This window comes from Ascaphus truei, chromosome 10 (assembly GCF_040206685.1).
Source record: "Ascaphus truei isolate aAscTru1 chromosome 10, aAscTru1.hap1, whole genome shotgun sequence".
NCBI lineage: Eukaryota > Metazoa > Chordata > Amphibia > Anura > Ascaphidae > Ascaphus > Ascaphus truei.
Window position 1 is genome coordinate 6,214,654 of NC_134492.1, and position 21,713 is coordinate 6,236,366.

A 21,713-nucleotide genomic window follows, 5' to 3' on the forward strand; every position below is an offset into this window, starting at 1 on the left:
AGAGAGGTGGGTGTGTGAGGGAGGGGCAGAGGTATAGGGGCATGAGGGAGTGAGGGGGATGGGGGCGTGAGGGAGGGAGAGAGGGACGGGGGCGTGAGGGAGGGAGAGAGGGATGGGGGAGGGAGGGAGGGAGGTAGGTGCACGAGGGTGGGAGAGAGGTGGGTGTGTGAGGGAGGTATAGGGGCATGAGGGAGTGAGGGGGATGGGGGCGTGAGGGAGGGAGAGAGGGATGGGGGAGGGAGGGAGGGAGGTGGGTGCATGAGGGAGAGAGGTGGGGGCGTTAAGGAGAAAGAGGGAGGTGGGGGGGAGAGAGGGGAGTGAGAGAGGGGGCAGAGGTCTCGCAAGGCCACAGATACTGGGGGGGAAGCAGTGGAAACGTTAGTCCTGGGCCTCGGGAAAGCTGTCTACAGCCCTGTATACAGCCAACCTGAATTCCTAAATATCTTCTAGTGGCCCCAACGAATGCATCACATTCTTGTTTAGCCTGTTTCTTAAAGAATTATTGCAATGGTTTCTTGTTTGAAGCTCATCTCTAAGCCATCCTATGCTTACTAGTGTCCCCCTTGAAATTGTTTGAATTTAGAGTATGTTTAAGATAGGTATTCTCTAATAATTAATGTTTAAGGGGAGAGACCTGAGCCTTAATTGAAGCAAATTCATGGTTACTTCCGATCCTGACTTTATATCTGCTTATTCCCTGCTCCATTTATTCTTTGTGTGTTTATGGCTGGAACATGCAGCATAAAGGGCACATGGCGAAACGTGTGGTAGGTTATGGTGATAGAAGGAATGCACGGTGGATGCAGACAACCCAAATATCACCTGTATGCTATGTTATACGGCTGTATATTTCACTGAAATACTAATGCCCACCTGAGAGTAAAGTATATATAAATGCATGTTTTACTCAGGAAGGAATTATCAATACTTAAAAATTGATGTTATCAAAATAGATTGAAGTCATTGAATCTTCGATCTTCCTAAAACGGTGTAGCCTTAAAAGTAGATCAAGGTCTGGGGCTCTAAGGTAGGGGTGCGCCAACTTGTGGGCATGAGTTTTTTTTGGGGGGGGCACAGCGGTTACAGAGGCCCCGCGCTCTTCCCCAAAGCTTTGAAATTAAATGCTTGCACGAGGTCTCTGTAACTTGCTTACCATGATTCAGCCGGCTTCGGGCGACACGTTGCCATGGCAATGCAGCATCAAATGATGCCACGGGGTCACGTGACATCACATGACCCCGTGGCGTCATTTGACACCAACACTAAAGTAAGGGGGAGTGCGAGCACTGGGGGAGAGCAGGCAGGGGGCGCAGCACCAGAAGTTAGCGCACCCGTGCTCTAAAGCATATGTAACATTTCAGCTTTGGGTGGGTCTACAATGGGACCCAAGCGCGCGTGCTCGACGTGTTCCGTTACAGATGAGTCATGACGTTGCAAATCAGTACTGAAATATATACTAATGTTTTCTTAGCATGTACAGTATAATCATTGTCATCATATTGTCTATCAATATTAGTTTGTCTTTGTTTTAGAGAATAAACCATTTTCCTGGAATGGGTGAAATCTGTAGAAAGGATTGTTTAGCAAGAAACATGACAAAGTAAGTCACTTTATCACGCTGAGTAAATATAGTTTTTATACCTGCATTTTATGTCGAAGCCGATACTGTTTCAAGAGTAGAGTGTTCAGAAATCACAATGTCTGCCGCACAAACATATCGGATACCATTGGTGCAGGGGGTCTCAACTTCAGTCATCAAGACCCCCCCAACAGGTCAGATTGTCAGGATATCCCTGCTTCAGCTGGAATATCCCGAAAACCTGACCTGTTAGGGGGTCTTGAGGACTGGAGTTGAGGCCCCCCTGCAGTACAGGCATATCCCGCTTTAAGGACACTCACTTTAAGTACACTTGCGAGTAAGTACATATCGCCCAATAGTCAAACGGCAGCTCACGCATGCGCCTGTCAGTACGTCCTGAACAGCAATACCGGCTCCCTACCTGTACCGAAGCTGTGTGCAAGCGGGGAGACTATAGAGCCTGTTACATATGCGTTATTTACATCAGTTATGCACGTATATGATGATTGCAGTACAGTACATGCATCTATAAGTGGAAAAAAGGTAGTGCTTCACTTTAAGTACATTTTCGCTTTACATACATGCTCCGGTCCCATTGCGTACGTTAATGCGGGGTATGCCTGTATTGAGTTATGCGTTCTTGCACTATGCCGTCTCATCGGTTTCATTTTGTAATTCCATTGATGAATAGTTACTGTAATGTCTCTTCATTTGTTCAGTGTTGGGTACCAAGGCCCATCTCCACACAGCGGGGCTAAGCATTAGCACGCCTTTACTCCTGTTCATATGTGTGGGAGTAACGCCATGCTAAATCTTAGCAGCCTCTTGTAGATCTGCGCCCAAGAGTAAGAAAGAGGGTACGAACATTTTGTTTAACTGGGACACCAAATAACTTTTCTATGTATTTGTCTTCTTCTTGATCATACAGTTATCTCACCATCTTGTTAAAGTTCTATCATTACCTGTACATACCACTGCTGTTGGAAAAGTGTTATATTTCTTATTGATACGGTAATATCATCGGCCAAAGTTCCCTTTTCACCAAATATGTACATGACTGCACACGCACATCGTCTTATATTGCTGAAGTATTTGGGGGGTAAATCTTAAGCTGTTTTGTTGTAGTTGAAAACCTGACCTCATTTCATCCTTTTTGCAGAATGATTAAGTGTCAGCCTCATGAATATAGTTTTATTCCCCGGACCTGGATATTTCCTGCAGAATATACACAGTTTCAAAACTATGTCAAAGAACTGAAGAAGAAAAAGAGGCAGAAAACGTTCATAATCAAACCAGCGAATGGAGCAATGGGCCACGGGTAGGTTATATTATTATCTCTGGTGTTTAATTATCAGACAACCCTAACTGACACAATAGTCCCTTGCTAAGAAAAACAAACTAGGGATATGTATCAAAATGGTGCAAGTTATATAATACAGAGCAAAAGTTCTCTTTTTGAATCAGCATGAAGTAACTGAGCTTCTTACATTTGATGCTGATCTCTTGTGCAAAGAGTGTAACAATACCTTATACCAGGTGCATGTAACAGACACAAAACTGTACCAGTTATTAATGGAAACTTTGATATACATCTCACTGTGCTATTGCCCCATGTAACTCCTCCACTGCATGTTCCAAAACCTACTTACCAAATTGCTAGCAGAAGCAAACGGAGCAAAATTGTCTCAAAGTGCAACTTGGTAGATCATTCTTATTGAGTATGGTGAAAACTCCCGATATTCATCGCATTAAATTGCGTTCCATTTTCAGGTGTTGGGGCAAAGTCGCATTTCAATGAATAAGTCCCTCAATCCTTTCTCTCCTCTCATGCTTTGTATATATACATTGTAGAGGTATCTGTACCATGTTAGCCGAGTTTAATAATCAAAAACGAATAGACGATACCGTTCTGTGGCTAACGAAATGCGATTTGTGCGAGCTTTCGCGATACACTGATCTCTTCTTCCGGCGGTGTTACAATGAATGAAGCCAAAAAAGGGTTTTTACTTTAAAACAGTGCATACTGGAATCTGATCTGTGAATGAAGCTTATCCCTCCCCCTGTGCAGTATGCGTTTTATGACTTGCAACCCTGCCTTTCAATCATTATCACCTAGCATACAGTGCTCCCACTGCAGCAAGGGATTCTGGGAAATGACATGCAAATAAGCACACAATGTGTCACCTTTTGCCTGGAATTTCCATTCAAATGGAGCTTAAATGGGCGATATGCTAATGTTGGTTGTTTTTTGTTGCCCTTTTCACCCACCATAATGTAAAAAATAATAAAATAAATAAATAAATATATATATAAAATGCATGTAATCACCAGCAAGGTGATAAAAAAGACAGCACTCTCCAGATGAAGTCCAAATAAACTGTATTCAGAGTGTTCACACAAATTCCAACGTTTCGATCCTCTTCAAGAGATCTTTCTCAAGGGGGTGTGAACACTCTGAATACAGTTTATTTGGACTTCACCTGGTGAGTCCTGTCTTTTTTTTATAACCTTGCTGGTGATTACATGCATTATTCATCTTTGTGGGCAAAGCACCGCTCTTATACCTATATTCCTAGGAGTGCCAGTGACCTCTTTATATATATCCAAAACAGTGGTGTGAAAAAGAAAGTACACCCTCTTTGAATTCCATGGTTTTACATATCAGGACATAATAACAATCATCTGTTCCTTAGCAGGTCTTAAAATTAGGTAAATACAACCCCAGATGAACAACACATGACATATTACACCGAGTCATGATTTATTTAACAAAAATAAAGCCATGTGTGAAAAACTAAGTACACCCTTACTGATTCCATAGGAATTAACATACTAAGTAGCAGACAGGTGCTGCTAATCAAATGCCCTTGATTAATTGATCGTCAGCAAGTGTGACCAGCTCTATAAAAGCCAAAGTTTAGCAGTTTGCTGGTCTGGAGCATTTAGGTGTGTGTTAACACAATGCCAAGGAGGAAAGGCATCAGCAATGATCTTAGAGAAGCAATTGTTGCTGCCCATCAATCTGAGAAGGGTTATAAGGCCATTTCCAAACAATTTAAAGTCCATCATTCTACAGTGAGAAAGATTATTCAAAAGTGGAAAACATTCAAGACTGTTGCCAATCTTCCCAGGAGTGAACATCCCAGCAAATTTACCCCAAGGTCAGACCGTGCAATGCTAAGAGAAATTGCAAAATACCCGAGTTACATCTCAGACTCTACAGGCCTCAGTTAGCATGTTAAATGTTAAAGTTCATGACTGTACAATTAGAAAAAGATTGAACAAGTATGGTTTGTTTGGAAGGGGTGCCATGAGAAAGCCTCTTCTCTCTAAAAAGAACATGGCAGCATGGCTTATGTTTGCGAAGTTGCATCTGAACAAACCACAAGACTTCTGGAACAATGTCCTTTGGACAGACGAGACCAAAGTGGACATGTTTGGTCATAAAGCACAGCGCCACTTTGGCGAAAACCAAACACAGCATATCAGCACAAACACCTCATACCAACTGTCAAGCACGGTGTTGGAGGGGTCATGATTGGGCTTGTTTTTGCAGCCACAGGACCTGGGAACCTTGCAGTCATTGAATCGACCATGAACTCCTCTGTATACCAATGTATTCTAGAGTCAAATGTGAGGCCATCTGTTCGACAACTAAAGCTTGGCCGAAATTAGGTCATGCAACAGGACAATGATCCCAAGTACACCAGCAAATCTACAACAGAATGGCTGAAAAAGAAAAGAATCAAGGTGTTGCAATGGCCCAGTCTAAGTCCAGACCTCAACCCGATTGAAATGCTGTGGCTGGACCTTAAGAGAGCTGTGCATAAACAAATGCCCACAAACCTCAATGAACTTAAGCAACGTTGTAAAGAAGAGTGGGCCAAAATTCCTCCACAATGTTGTGAGAGACTGATAAAGTCATACAGAAAACAATTACTTCAAGATATTGCTGCTAAAGGTGGTTCTACAAGCTATTGAATCATAAGGTGTACTTAGTTTTTCACACATGGCTTCTCCATTTTGGCTTTATTTTTGTTAAATAGATCATGACACAGTGTAATATGTCATGTGTTGTTGTTCATCTGAGGTTGCATTTACCTAATTTTAAGACCTGCTAAGGAACAGATGATTGTTATTATGTCCTGATATGTAAAACCATAGAATTCAAAGAGGGTGTACTTTCTTTTTCACATGACTGTATATATACCCTCGCTGCCCTCTAGGTGCTGGAATAGGGCAGCAATGGGACTTTCCAATGAACAGAGAGTTAATCTCCCTAGAGAAGCCAGTTGCTGGCTAATTGAGCAGGCTGAACTCCTGATTGCTCATGGAGTTTTGAATGAACAAGGAAGTGTTTTAATGCAGACACGGAGCTGCCATGCTGAGAGAGACAATGCTGTTTCCAGAGAAGGGGGCAGAGAAAAGTTCTCCCCAGCTGTGGAACCTGCCACAGCCCCCTGGGCCCGCTGGACGGTGGTCACGGAGCCTGCTGGGACTGCCTGGGTTTTTAATCCCAGGAAGGAGAAGGAAGAACGAGTCTGTGCTGAAGTGGGGAAGTCCTGTGCTTAACGTTGGATTTATAGAGGAGAGATTCTCTAAGCTCTCGTGGGGCTGAGCTCCCCTAGGAAGGAAGGCCGCGAGGCCGCGCTGAAGTGGGGATGTCTGCTCCAAACCCTGGAGTAACAGATAGGCGAAACACTTTATTGCCGTGTTCAGAGACTGTATATGTTCAGCTATTTGGGGTGGTAACCAGCTTAGTTATCCATCCAGGTAGTAGGGGTTGAAGCTGAATGTGTAGTTAGTCTCCTAAGACGAGTAGGAGTATATTTTATGATTTTGTTTTGACTTAAAGGGACGGTGGGCCTGTTAGTGTATTATTTAATCCTTGTAAATAAACCCCATATAGAGAAATACTACGTTTCCTGCCATAATCTGCCTTAAACAACTATAAACACCCAATGTTTCGGTCCCACTGTGGGACCTTCCCCAAAGTGAATCCGAACCAAACCGAAACGTTGGGTGTTTATAGTTGTTCCAATACAATCTTTTTGATCCTCATAATTGCAGAGCTGAGTCTTTCTCCAATTTGGTTTGTGTGAAGTGTTTTTATATTTCATTGTTAGGATTTGTGCACTTGCTTTTTTATGACAGTTGCTATGCTGAGGTGTTTCTACTATCCATCGTGTGTGTGTGTGTATATATATATATATATATATAAATATATATTGTCTAAATCTACATGCAATTACTCTATTTAAATTATCTGTACATCTTCCAACAGTATATCTCTAATACGAAATGGAGAAAAACTACAAGCTCAAGATCACTTGATTGTCCAGGAATATCTTGACAAACCTTTTCTAATGGAAGGTTACAAGTTTGACTTACGGGTGTACATTCTACTCACCTCCTGCGACCCGTTAAGAATATTTTTATATAATGACGGGCTTGTTAGAATGGGCACCGAAAAGTACCATTCACCCAGTGAATCCAATTTGGTAAGTTGATATACGGCTGTATTTGTGTTCTACATAGTAACTTGATAGTAACCTACATAAAAAATTCAACATTACATTACTGCTAGTTTACAGTAGCGTTTACCACTTGGAATATTCAATGACGTACCCGTAACGTCACAAGGGCCGTATCTAGGGACCCCTATGACAGTGTACGTCATCACGGTGAGTGGGATTGGAATGGAAGTAGATTATCCTTTCCTTCCATTCACATGCTGGGGGGCCTGCCCTCAAATATGTGGTCTGTACACCAAGTGGTCACATGGTTGAATGCTGGAAGACAGCCTTCCGTCACGAAAAGTGTTAAATAGGTACATAAGATGTTCCTTTTATCTATCTAGATCATTGTTTAAACAGGTAGATGAAGCTGCCCAGCGTCCGAGCTAAGCTTGATGACTTTCTACGGCTATTTAATATATGGAATATGTATTAGGTTACTGATATTTGTTCCAGTAGGTACATGTAGTTGTTAGAACGAGGTGGAGAAAAAACGGAGCACTTTCCAGGGTTAAAAATAAATCCAGAGGGGGCTCACTCATAAAAAAATAGAGAATTTATTGGATCATACAAAAATACCTCAGAGAGGCAGCATCACCCAACGCGTTTCAGCGCTTCATCATGGAGTCTACCTACTCACAGGGTATACCTATATTATGGAGCTCCTTTAAATCATCTGTTTAGCAATTGCTCTGGACGGATATGTGTTTGGAAGCATCAGACTTTCTCTACTGTTACATATAGTTGTTAGACTTCGTCCTTAGTCAGTGTTCATTGACTGACACGATTAATGATAAAATTGTTCTCCCCAAAAGCTGGTGGTAATGCAAACATTTTAAATTGTCGCTCTTGCCATAATTGTCTTGTCTTATCTTTTGAGTCCATCCATGGCAGTACGCACTAATGGGTAAGCTCCACCCTCCAACTGACATCGAACAGAACTCCCCCCCCCCCCCCCCCAGTAGGAAGAATATATATATATATATATATATACGCGCTCATCAGGGGATCTCTTGCCTAGCACAGAGCTTTTATACCGACTGATGTTTTTAGGGGGAGGGGGAATTACATCTTTCACCTGGGACCGCTCAGGTAGTTGTGTCACGTTTCTTGCATTAGTTTAGTGATGTATTTTTCTGTGTGCCTTGGTTACACCCTCAGGTACATTGATTCTTTTGCATGTCAGCTATATTTCTCAGGCAGTTAGTTTTGGCATTATGGGTTTACCTCAGACTATTTTTTAATATTTTTTGTGTGCTTTAGATGCTGTTTAATAAATGTAATAATTTTGGATACGCTTGAGTGCTTTTATTAAGCATCTGTTTGTTCCTTGTTACTATATATTTTTTGCCTTTAAGCACTGTCAGGGGCTGCTCATTTATAGCCAAATAGCATTCTTTTTCCTGATATATATATATATATATATATATTGTTCGACAAATAACCCAAAAATCTACTCGCCCAACCAAAAAATCTACTCGCCACCTAGTCCCGCCCCTAACCACGCCCCTAACCCCACCCCTAGTCCCGGCCCTAGTCCCGCCCCCAACCACACTTTAAAATAAAATATATAAATAAAATACATTTAATAAATTCCTAGTCAGAACAACATTCGTTTTTGACATAAATGTGTTTATTGTATTACATTATACTACAATTAGTGTGTGTGTGTGTGTGTGTGTGTGTGTGTGTGTGTGTGTGTGTGTGTGTGTGTGTGTGGATGACTAGTTTCCTGATCCATTAACCAGTGTCTTGACGTCCCCACTTCCCAATATTTAAAGCAGCAATCCCGCCTGGGATCTTACCTGATCCGCAGTCCCTCAATGTCCAGGTACCTTCATTCCCGCAATGTTATACATTGGAGGGGATGTGTTCCCTACCTGTCTTCTGGGTTAGGGGGGATTCCGATGTTTCCTGTGTGAAGCTTGAGTCAGATCTGGAAGAAAGCAGTATAAGTTATTTCGGTGTAGTATAGGGCAGTTAAGATATACAGGGTAAATAAGATATCCAGATCCAGAGTGAGAGACAGAGAGAGTGTGGGGGAGAGAGACAGAGAGAGTGTGGGGGAGAGAGACAGAGAGAGTGTGGGGGAGAGAAACAGGGAGGGGAGAGAGACAGGGAGGGGAGAGAGACAGGGAGGGGAGAGGGACAGGGAGGGGAGAGACAGAGAGAGGAGAGAGGAGATGGGGGGGGACTGACTGATGGGGGGGAACTGGGTGAGGAGATGGTGACTGACTGGGTGACTTTGACTGACTAGGTGGGGGGGTGACTGATTGGGGGGTACCTCTGGTGTCACACACACACACTCCCATATAGACACACACACACACACCCATATACACACACACCCATATACACACACACACACACCCATATACACACACGCACACCCATACACACACACACACACACACACCCATATATACACACACACACACACACACACACACACACACACACACACACACACACACACACACACACACACACACACACACACACACACACACACACACACACACACACACACACACACACACTCCCATATATACACACACACACACACTCCCATATACACACACACACACACACACACACACACACACACACACACACACACACACACACACACACACACACACACACACACACACACACACTCCCATATACACACACACACACACACACACTCCCATATACACACACACACACACACACACACACACACACACACACACACACACACACACACACACACACACACACACTCCCATATACACACACACACACACACACACACACTCACTCTACACAGACGAGGGGGGGGTCGGAACAGAGGAAAGGCCGCGACCAGCACCACCACACGCTCCCCCCCCTCCTCCTGCGCAGACAGCGGGAGCGCCGGGGACAGCGGTGGGGGGAAGAAACCCCCCGCTACCACCTCCATGCAGGCAGTGGGAGCACCGGGCACGTGGGGGGGGGGGGTGATCAGAGGGAAGCGGGGACCTGACGGACATCCCCGCTGCCATCTCCTGCCCCGCGGGCTGACACGCGGTGACAGGGGGAAGCGGGAACCGGAGGGACATCCCCGCTCCCATCTCCTGCCCCGCGGGCTGTCGCGTGGTGACAGGGGGAAGCGGGAACCGGAGGGACATCCCCGCTCCCATCTCCTGCCCCGCGGGCTGTCACGCGGTGACAGGGGGAAGCGGGAAGCGAGGGACATCCCCGCTCCCATCTCCTGCCCCGCGGGCTGTCACGCGGTGACAGGGGGAAGCGGGAAGCGAGGGACATCCCCGCTCCCATCTCCTGCCCCGCGGGCTGTCACGCGGTGACAGGGGGAAGCGGGAAGCGAGGGACATCCCCGCTCCCATCTCCTGCCCCGCGGGCTGTCACGCGGTGACAGGGGGAAGCGGGAAGCGAGGGACATCCCCGCTCCCATCTCCTGCCCCGCGGGCTGTCACGCGGTGACAGGGGGAAGCGGGAAGCGAGGGACATCCCCGCTCCCATCTCCTGCCCCGCGGGCTGTCACGCGGTGACAGGGGGAAGCGGGAACCGGAGGGACATCCCCGCTCCCATCTCCTGCCCCGCGGGCTGTCACGCGGTGACAGGGGGAAGCGGGAAGCGAGGGACATCCCCGCTCCCATCTCCTGCCCCGCGGGCTGTCACGCGGTGACAGGGGGAAGCGGGAACCTGACGGACGTCCCCGCTCCCATCTCCCGCCCCGCGGGCTGTCACGCGGTGACAGGGGGAAGCGGGAACCGGAGGGACATCCCCGCTCCCATCTCCTGCCCCGCGGGCTGTCACGCGGTGACAGGGGGAAGCGGGAACCGGAGGGACTGTGACGGGGGGAGAGCCGGGGACAGGAGAACACCCCCGCTACCACCTCCATAACTGCATCGGGAGCGCCGGGGACAGGGGGTAAGGCACAGATTATACTTACTGTGTCATCCATGGAAAAAAAAAAGAATGGCCGCTCGTTGGGGGCGGGCTCATATAGAGCCTGGCCGCGCGCCCACAAAGCCTGGGAGCGCGCGCCAATCAGCTGTCAGGTGGGTTTTTTTTTTTTTTTTTCAAGCGCGAGCAGGAGAAATTTAAAAAAACACGTGCGCTGCTTGGGCCAATATTTACTCGACCGGGGGTTAAATCCACCCGCCCGGACTATATATTGTGACAGAAACCAGGGGATGGTAATAAATTCCGTATATAGGGCTCCCAGGATACTAGACAGTTTCTATCCTGTTTGGCCTGGGAGTGCAGCCTTATAATACATACACTCCATCCCACAGTTTGGCAAGCGCTGGAACTGAGGGATGAGAGATCCAGACCAGAGTTTGTCTGCTGCCTGATTTCTGTCACCTGTCATGCTAATTAGGAATCAGGTATGAAAGACTGATTTCCTGTTTGCTCTGGTCTCCCCACAAGAGCCAGGAGGCTGGAAGGCTGCTGAACTACAGAGGGGAGAAGCCTCTTCCCCAAACAGGTTCAATCTTTCTGTTCATTTGTGTAAGACTGCAAAAGTACCGTGTTTTGATGTTGGAAGTGGAAAAGCCACTTCCAACCCTGAGTCAGGGATATCTAAGTTAAGTTATCGCTCAGGTGAGCAGCTTTTGTTTTGATCTGTTTTCTGTTGTATGCACTGTGGCAGTCTCAGTGCCTGGGACTGAATAAACCAGGCATAGCCTGTTTAAAGGAACAGTACGTGACGCCTCATCATTTAACCTACCCTAAAAGACCGTGTTCTAAACAGTCCCGGACAAACGACGGAGCCCCGGAGTAAGCCGTTTGTCACATATGGTGGAGAATGCGGGCAGAGCACTAGGGGGTCTGCGGGTTGAAGAACTTTGAAAAAAAAAAAAAAAAAGTTTTTTTCATCCTCTGCAAACAAGATGGAAGACGTGGTGGGTGCGCTGGTACGCAATGTCGCTGCCCAGAAAGACGTGAATGAAACCCAGCAACAGCTGTTAATAGCCCAGCAAGAAACTAATGCAAACCAGCAGCAGACGAATGCAGCCCAGCAACAGCTGCTAATAGCCCAGCAAGAGATTAATGCCAACCAGCAACAGGCGAATGCCAACCAGCAACAGGCGAATGCAAACCAGCAACAGACGAATGAAGCCCTGCAAAACGCGAATGCAAACCAGCAAGAGACAAACCGCTTGCTGAGAGAGGAGCAACAGCGGTTCGCTCAGGGCTTACAGCAGGAACTCGAGATCCTGAGGGGGACTATCAGTAACCTTCCACTGGCAGCGGCAGCCCCAGTACCGAAAATGACCAGGGCAAGCCACTACCTTCAGAAGATGGGACCCTCGGATGATGTGGAAGCCTATCTTCTCACGTTTGAACGCACGGCACAGAGAGAGGGATGGCCAGAAGCTGAGTGGGCTGGTCTAATCGCACCCTTCCTAAGCGGCGAACCCCAGAAGGCTTACTTTGATCTAGAGCCAGCCGAAGCTAACGTCTATGCAAAATTGAAGTTCGAGATCCTCGCCCGCCTCGGCGTAACCACGGCTGTTCGCGCCCAAAGGTTTCACGCATGGTCCTTCACGATGGATAAAGCCACCCGAAGCCAGATGTATGACCTCATCCACCTCGCCCGGAAGTGGCTACAACCCGAGATCAACTCAGCCAGCCACATCGTGGAACGGTTGGTCATGGACCAGTTCTTGAGGAAACTTCCCTCTGCCTTACGCCGTTGGGTCAGTCGGAGTGACGCCCACAATGCGGATGAGCTTGTGGCCCTCGTAGAAAGGTACAATGCAGCAGAAGAGCACCCGCAACCCACAGTCGTGGAGCAACCCCACTACCCGAGGTTCCAGGACTCTTCCAGAGACGGTAAAAGGGTACCGGGGTTAAGGGGCGCTGAAGAGCGGCGACCACCTTCACGCAGCACCAGCAACAGTGGTTCGCACACTAAGGGCAATAGCCAACATGGGGAGCCGGGAAAAGGCTCTAAGTGGGACACAGACTATGTACCTAAATGTGTAAATTGTCATGAGAGGGGCCACACAGCAAAAATCTGCCCACTAAATGATGAGCCCATGCAATGCAACAGCGTGGAACCTTATTCGCTGTTGTCCCAATGTATGGGCCCTAGCCCAGAGGACCCCTTGAATAACCATCTGTGGGCATTTGTAAAGGTTAATGGTAAGAGGGTTCGGGCACTTCTTGACTCTGGGAGCATGGTCACACTAGTGTCCGAATACCTCTTGCCCATTAAGAAGAAACAGGGAAACAGTTCACAAAGAGTGGCAATTTGTTGTATACATGGGGATAATCATGAATATTCCACTGTTGATGTTTTTTTTGAAACAGAGTTTGGTTCTTTAGATTTCAAGGTGGGTATTGTACCCAAACTGGCACATGATGTGTTAATAGGGACCGACTTTCCCCATTTTCTAAAAATGTGGTCCCCCGCTCAGAATAGCGCCCAGAGTTCAATAGCGGACCATAACGAAGTATTAGAAGAAACAAATCCTTTCCCTTTTTCAGAAATGGAGGTTGACGAGGGCCCAAATAAGAAGGGGGAAAAGGAGGAGTGCTGTAAAATTCCCTTCCCCATCACTACTTTGGTAGGGAATACCCCAAATCAAGATGTTGAGCAGACACTTACCACCCCAGAACCGGATAAGACCCTCGCTGACCTAGAGGTCAGTCCTGGGAGTTTTAAGAAGGCCCAGTGGGAGGACCCCACATTAGCGGTAGCAAGGGGAAATATACGGGACCAGAATAGTACTCCTGGCCAACCAGATAGGTCACTTGCTTACCCCTACTTCGAGGTAGAGAACGACCTAGTATATCGGGTTGATAAAAGGAAATCAGTTACAACGAAACAATTGTTGGTACCACGGACATTCCGTAACGTAGTATTACACCTCGCACATAGTCATCCATTGGGGGGACACCTAGGGGTGGAAAAGACAAAAGAAAAGGTTCTCCGAAGCTTCTATTGGCCTGGGGTTCTGGCAGAAATTACGAATTATTGTTCCTCATGCCCAGAATGTCAGATCACCGCCCCGTTCAAGGCGTACCGCAGCCCATTGGTACCCCTTCCCATAATAGAGGTACCATTTGACCGGATTGCTATGGATCTAGTAGGACCCCTAATAAAGTCTGCTAGGGGACATCAGCATATATTGGTAATATTAGATTATGCCACCCGATATCCGGAGGCAGTTCCCCTACGTAGCACCTCAGCTAAAAACATAGCAAAAGAATTAGTAGTTCTGTTTTCCCGGGTCGGGATTCCTAAAGAGATTCTATCTGACCAGGGAACACCATTTATGTCCCAAGTAACGAAAGAGCTATGTAAACTCCTAAAAATCAAGCATCTCAGAACCTCAGTCTATCATCCACAAACAGATGGTTTAGTGGAAAGGTTCAATAAAACCTTAAAGAGCATGTTACGGCGGGCGGTTGATAAAGATGGGAAAAACTGGGATTGTTTGTTACCGTACCTGTTATTTGCCATTAGGGAAGTTCCCCAATCATCCACTGGCTTCTCCCCGTTTGAACTATTGTATGGCCGACACCCAAGGGGCTTACTGGATATAGCCAAAGAAACTTGGGAACACGAGGTTACCCCTTACAGAAGTGTAATAGAGCATGTTGCCCAAATGCAGGACCGCATTGCTGCAGTCCTACCCATAGTGAGGGAACACATGGAGAAAGCTCAAGAAGCACAGAGGAATACATATAATAAGGGTGCTAGGGTCAGAATTTTTTCTCCAGGTGATAGGGTACTAGTTCTGGTTCCCACCGTGGAGAGTAAATTCCTTGCTAAATGGCATGGGCCATATGAGGTCTTGGAAAGAGTGGGAGAAGTAAATTATAAGGTAAGACAGCCAGGTAGGAGGAAACCTGAGCAAATTTACCATATAAACCTACTCAAGCCCTGGAAAGATAGAGAAGTCTTGTTAACCCTAGTACCCCCAGGTCCGTCAGAGAATCAAGAAACTGACCCAGAGGTTAGCATAGCTGAAACCCTGTCTGTTCATCAGAAACGAGAGGTTCAGAATTTAGTGAAAAGAAACAAAGAAATCTTCTCTATACGGCCAGGTAGAACTAGCGTAATTGAACATGACCTAGTCTCTGAACCGGGGGTCCGAGTTAACCTTAAACCGTACCGAATCCCAGAGGCCAAAAGAAAGGCTATAAGTTTAGAGGTTAAAAAAATGCTAAAACTAGGTGTAATTGAGGAATCCCAAAGTGGGTGGAACAGCCCTATAGTCTTAGTCCCAAAGCCAGATGGTACAACAAGGTTTTGTAATGACTACCGGAAACTAAACGCGGTGTCAAAATTTGATACTTATCCTATGCCCAGGGTAGATGAACTTGTAGAGAGACTGGGCAAAGCCCGATATCTCACAACCCTAGACCTAACAAAAGGGTACTGGCAGGTTCCCCTCACAGAAAGGGCAAAAGAAAAGACAGCCTTCTCAACCCCAGACGGCCTCTTTCAGTATAAGGTGTTGCCTTTTGGCTTACATGGAGCTCCCGCCACATTCCAAAGAATGATGGATAAAATTTTAAAACCACATGCTCGGTATGCTGCCGCCTACCTGGATGATGTGGTAATCCATAGTGAAGATTGGCAATCCCACCTTCCAAAGGTCCAAGATGTGCTTGACGCAGTCCGGTCTGCTGGACTAACTGCTAACCCCGCTAAATGCACTATTGGTCTGGAGGAGGCCAAGTATCTGGGATATTCTATTGGCAGAGGTTTACTCAAACCCCAAACACTCAAAGTGGAGGCGATACAAAATTGGCCAAGGCCAGTTACAAAAAAACAAGTAAGGACCTTTTTGGGGTTAATTGGGTACTATAGAAGGTTTATTCCCAATTTTGCAACTAAGGCAACCCCACTAACTGACCTCACAAAAGCAAGAGGACCGCTAATGGTAAAGTGGTCCCCCGAAACCGAACAGGCCTTTAGAAGCCTGAAAGAAGCTCTCTGTGCCCAACCAGTGTTGGTCACACCTGACTTCTCCAAAGAGTTCGTAGTCCAAACCGACGCATCTGAGGTAGGGCTGGGGGCGGTACTCTCCCAGGAGTCTCAAGGTGAGGAGCACCCCATCCTTTATTTAAGTAGGAAACTAAATCCCCAGGAGAAAAATTACTCCATAGTAGAGAAAGAGTGTCTCGCAATAAAGTGGGCTGTAGAGACGCTCAAATACTACCTGTTGGGGAGAAAATTCCGGTTGGTCACAGATCATGCACCCCTTACCTGGATGTGTCAAAACAGGGAAAAGAATGCTAGAGTGACCAGGTGGTTCCTAAGCCTACAACCCTTTAAATTTTCTGTGGAACACAGGTCAGGGCACAAACATGGCAATGCTGACGGGTTGTCAAGGATGCACTCCCTAATATCCATGGTCGCTCATCCCTCGAGGTCTGAGCTGGGGGGGAGGATATGTGACAGAAACCAGGGGATGGTAATAAATTCCGTATATAGGGCTCCCAGGATACTAGACAGTTTCTATCCTGTTTGGCCTGGGAGTGCAGCCTTATAATACATACACTCCATCCCACAGTTTGGCAAGCGCTGGAACTGAGGGATGAGAGATCCAGACCAGAGTTTGTCTGCTGCCTGATTTCTGTCACCTGTCATGCTAATTAGGAATCAGGTATGAAAGACTAATTTCCTGTTTGCTCTGGTCTCCCCACAAGAGCCAGGAGGCTGGAAGGCTGCTGAACTACAGAGGGGAGAAGCCTCTTCCCCAAACAGGTTCAATCTTTCTGTTCATTTGTGTAAGACTGCAAAAGTACCGTGTTTTGATGTTGGAAGTGGAAAAGCCACTTCCAACCCTGAGTCAGGGATATCTAAGTTAAGTTATCGCTCAGGTGAGCAGCTTTTGTTTTGATCTGTTTTCTGTTGTATGCACTGTGGCAGTCTCAGTGCCTGGGACTGAATAAACCAGGCATAGCCTGTTTAAAGAAACAGTACGTGACGCCTCATCATTTAACCTACCCTAAAAGACCGTGTTCTAAACAGTCCTAGACAAACGACGGAGCCCCGGAGTAAGCCGTTTGTCACAATATATATATATACTGCACCGACACACTTTATTCGAGCAAATACCCAGTATGTACCTGGCAGATACCTGGAATGCGCCGCTCCTCACCTCTGACAAGCCCCGTTGCATTTGCCTTCCCAGCCTGGGTTCATGGCTGGCTGATGGGCGGCTGATCTGTTAAATGATAATGATTAGGATTTAATAGGCTGCAATGCTTCGCGTGTCTACCAGATGGCATAAATTCATGAATTGTAATGCAGTATATATATATATACTGTGCATTATTGCAGCCAGCGGGAATAAAATGCTTCAATCCCTGCTTGGAAAATACCTCAATGCACTCGGGCAGAAAACAGTCACAAACCTCAATACACCCGGGTATACCCGAATTCGTGGGACTAGCCAAGCTCGAATAAAGTGTGTCGCCAGTGTATATATATATATATGCCACTCCCCCCTTAAACAATTTAGTGAACTTGATCCCATAGGGGGCATTCTTGATATATACGTATAATCCTTACGGTACTTCTTTATTTTGCCGGTTTGCTGTGCCCTTTTCAGCTTGCACTGTGAATAATAGAATTTTCTATATTGCATCACACATTCATATTTTACAAGGAGACGGGAAAAGGAAAAAATCTAATGAATTTGAAATATTCCTTTTAACGTAGATTTGAACTACTTGGGAAATTGTATATTTATTCAAATGCATTATTATTTTAGTGCAGCGTAAACGAGTAGTTCAGTATTACGTGATACCTACATCCTCAATGGAATGTTGAAATGAACTCAAGAACGGAAAACCTTTGAACTCAAAATAATAATGCTCTTTGATACTAAAACAAGAGGACTAAGGTCTATTCTAATAGTTCCAAAGTGTGGCAACCCGCTTCTAAAGTGCACTTTAGGATTGGCATGCTGCGCTATTCTGTAAACCCATATCGCATGTCAAAACCGCGTCTAAATGGCTTTTTTAGAAGAAGTTTCACTCTGCTCTGACAATCCGATCGGTTTATCAAAAAAGCCTCAAACTTGCGCTTTTTGCCTATAATGGCTATTCTTGTAGCTCCCTTAAAACCACTTAAAAAAAAACTCGCATTTTTTTAACGCCACCTAAAGGGCGGCGACATTGGTATTGCGAGTTACACCCAGAGCCTGAAATATGGGTTTGGCTGAGAGAACACAACCCGTAGGTCAGGCTGGGGACGGATAATTCCGCGGTTTAGAAGATGTGATTTGCGATAGAGAATAGCGTTTTTTCTCACATTTCATTTTGCTTCTTGTGAACATGCGTAACCGTGCAGCTGGTCACTGACAGCTGCGGAGCTGCGAGAGTAGGAGGCCCCTTAGTGCCGATAGGGAGTTTCTTCCTACCTCTCTACATTTTACATTTCAAACCCTTCTCCCCCACTGAACCCCCACCCCTCGCCTCTCTGCGGATGGATGTAGGGTTCTTCGTACATCCCTTTCATTCCTTCATTGCCCGGTCTGTTTATTTATCTTCCCCTCTGCCATGAATTCTCCACATATTCCGTATTAAATAGTTATCTTGGTCTTTACATCTATATTTAACTCCTAGAATCTCTGTAACTGGGAGTTGCTTGCTCTGAGGAAGAGAGAACTCTTGCAGGCTTGTCTTATAATATCAATTGTTAGTCCAAATAAAAAAAGGGATCCTCTAATACTGAGGTTCTCATTTACAATGCGCTATCGCAGCTGGACGGACACGGCTATTTCTACTTAATTATTATTTTTAACCAGACATTTGAAAAGTCTGAAAAATGGTGGGGGGAAAAAAAGTGCGAAAAGTCCTCCCCCGTACAGTGTGCAGCAAATCAAAATATAACATGTGAGCACATTCACATGTGTCAGACAGGCAGGTCTGCAGGTCTGCAGCCCTGCCCTGCCCCATTATCTCTTAACATACAATGCTTCCACTACAGTCAGGGATTCTGGGTAATGACATGCAAATGAGCACAGCGAGTCTCTCTTTACTTCTCATCCATTTTATCATGGGCCCCTATAATCTTATGCCTGCCGCATTACACGGCTTCTCACACAGCCTGAAAGACAGGGTTGCAGACCTGTCGGAGACATGGAAATGTACCCACGAGTGAAGCTCGAAGCAGCTGTCTGTGAGCAGGAATACGCTTATAGGGGTCCATATTAAAATGGATAAAAAGTAAGGAGTGACTCACTGTGAGTGTTCATTTGCATGCCATTTCCCAGAATCCCTGGCTACAGTGGAAGCACTGTATGCTAAGCGATAATGGGGAAGCGCAGGGCTGCAGATCTGTCTGAGACGTGAATGTTCCCACAAGGGGTATTTTTATTATTATTTTACAAACTAGTCAAACTTTTAGCAGTTTGACAATGTCGCCACCTACTGGGAAACTTGTAGCACTGAAAGTTACATGGTTCTTTTTATACTTGTTTGACAAAGTAAATGAATGCAGCCCCCCCTCCCCCCCCTGCCCCCCCCCGCACTCATGTTCCTATGTATGTGCATCGCTTACTGTAATTATATTCCTAGCACAGTAAATATTTTAAATCTGATGCAGCGTATTGAAACTTGACTCTTATTTCATGATTATGTGGCTATTTATGCAGAGGAGAGTGGCGAATAGAGATAGAGAGAGAGGTATGGTGTTGGTACCGAAGATGGAGCAGTACCATGGACCCATTTGTGTGCATTCACCTATTTATAAGGTAATTGTGATATCAGTTTAGTTAAAGATCAGCGCCGGACACATCCGACTGTTGCCAAATAAAGGTAAGTATGACCCCCCTATATGAATCAGGATGAGAGTATTTAATAACCTTAAATTACTTTATTAGAAAATATATATAAAATTTGTGGGGGTAGACTAACAAACATATAAATAGACCCTGTGCAGACATATAAAAGACCACCAATGGAATGACAGAGGGGCTGACTGGGAGTGTGCGTTTCTACTCAGAAGACCAATTAGCTGTGTCCAGGCTTAACCAGGACACCAAACTATACAGTAGAGGTATATAGCACAATACTTAGGGTAAGTCTTGGTGCAGATAGCTTACACCTGTTATTTAAGCGGTATGGTCTATCGGAGAAACAGTTACGGTAAAAGATAGTGTCTCAATTGCAATCTATGCTAGCTGTGAGTACTGTGGTCAAGCGAGGATGTAACACAGTTCTAGGCTGCTATTATGCCCAGAGATAAGGGGATCATTCATACTAGATATCACTATAGTATTAAGCCATTGGTTTGTCGGTCATTAAAAAAAATATATATATATATCTAAATTGATAACAGTGTGTGTAGTTAGGGCAGTTACCCCTCAATAATTCATAGGGTATGGACGTTTGATGTCCCTGCCATGCACACTTATAATAGCGTAGCAGATATGCAAAATTCTTGTAAGCAGGTGTTGTTTCTCTATGTGGCTTTCACACCTAGTGTTTCCCGGTACCGTGAGGGGATTGTGGAACACCCAGGGGTGTCGGGAAGCACTTGGTGTGAAATCCACATATAAATAGGTGAGTGCACACAAATGGGTTTCATGGTACTGCTCCATCTTCGGTAGCAACACCATAGCTCTCTCTCTCTCTTCGTCCTTGTCTCTTACCCTAGGGCCCCCCATTTATTGATATACCTGGCAGGGCGGGTGGGGCTCTTTTTCTTTTTAGAAGGAGTAAGTGGCCTGAAACCTTTTATAGTATGATACCTTTTATTGTACCCACAAATAGTTGATATGTTACAAGCATTCAAACCTCTGTGCTATTCATCAGGTGTTACATTAATATAGAAACAGAGGATGTTATAGAGTTTTGTAGGGAGGTCTAGCGCCAGTGAATATTGGGTGGAAGTGATATGCAACGATATGGATCGTGGTAAGCTAGTGTGCAGACTAACAGAGAAGGTATAACAGACGACATGCTATTGTAATGTAATAGTGACATATACACATATACTGTATACACTTATATATGTACACACAAATACATACATGAGAACAAACATACATACACATACAGACATACAAAAATAAGCACACATATACAAAGACTGATACAAGGAAATAATGTAACCTTTCTATTCTGGTCCTGAAGGAACAATTAAGAAACACATTAGAAAAAATAACTTGGGAACTGAAATTCATACACTTTAAAAACATTTTAAAAAAATATTCCAAAAATAAGAATTTGAACCGAAATCCGAGTGTTATGAGACAGTACAACAATTAACGCGGACTTTTATAAGGTGTGTGTATACACACTGTATGGATGCACTATTATCGCCACTCACATGTATCAGAGTGTGTTTGTGCGTATATATATATATATATAAAAGGAGAAAAAACAAAGGGCACAAACAGATGTAAACAAGTGTATAAAAACACTTGCAGAGATATGCAACAATGAAAGTTCAGTAAGAGATATCTGGGCCTGGATGAGACCTAAAAATGAAAGAAAACAGCCAAATATAGTGAAGTATGTAATTTTAGTATCATTCCCGGACGATACAAATCCTACTTACAATGTAGCAGGTAAAAATGGGCATTTCAGGATAAAATCCTACTCCTTCTCTTTGGAAGACGCCGTCTCCTCTCCAACGCTTGTGC

General features: G+C 45.3%; 1 protein-coding gene across 3 annotated transcripts in view; it reads left to right on the forward strand.

Annotated features, from left to right (window-relative positions):
- Positions 1–21,713, forward strand: part of TTLL7 (tubulin tyrosine ligase like 7) — a 137,090-nt gene that overhangs the window by 22,436 nt on the left and 92,941 nt on the right. For all 3 annotated transcript variants that reach the window (XM_075615678.1, XM_075615679.1, XM_075615680.1), the window contains exons 5-7: positions 1,533–1,600; positions 2,739–2,897; positions 6,864–7,080. In XM_075615678.1, the coding sequence (XP_075471793.1) occupies positions 1,533–1,600; positions 2,739–2,897; positions 6,864–7,080 (444 nt within the window). The remainder of the gene's footprint in view (positions 1–1,532; positions 1,601–2,738; positions 2,898–6,863; positions 7,081–21,713) is intronic.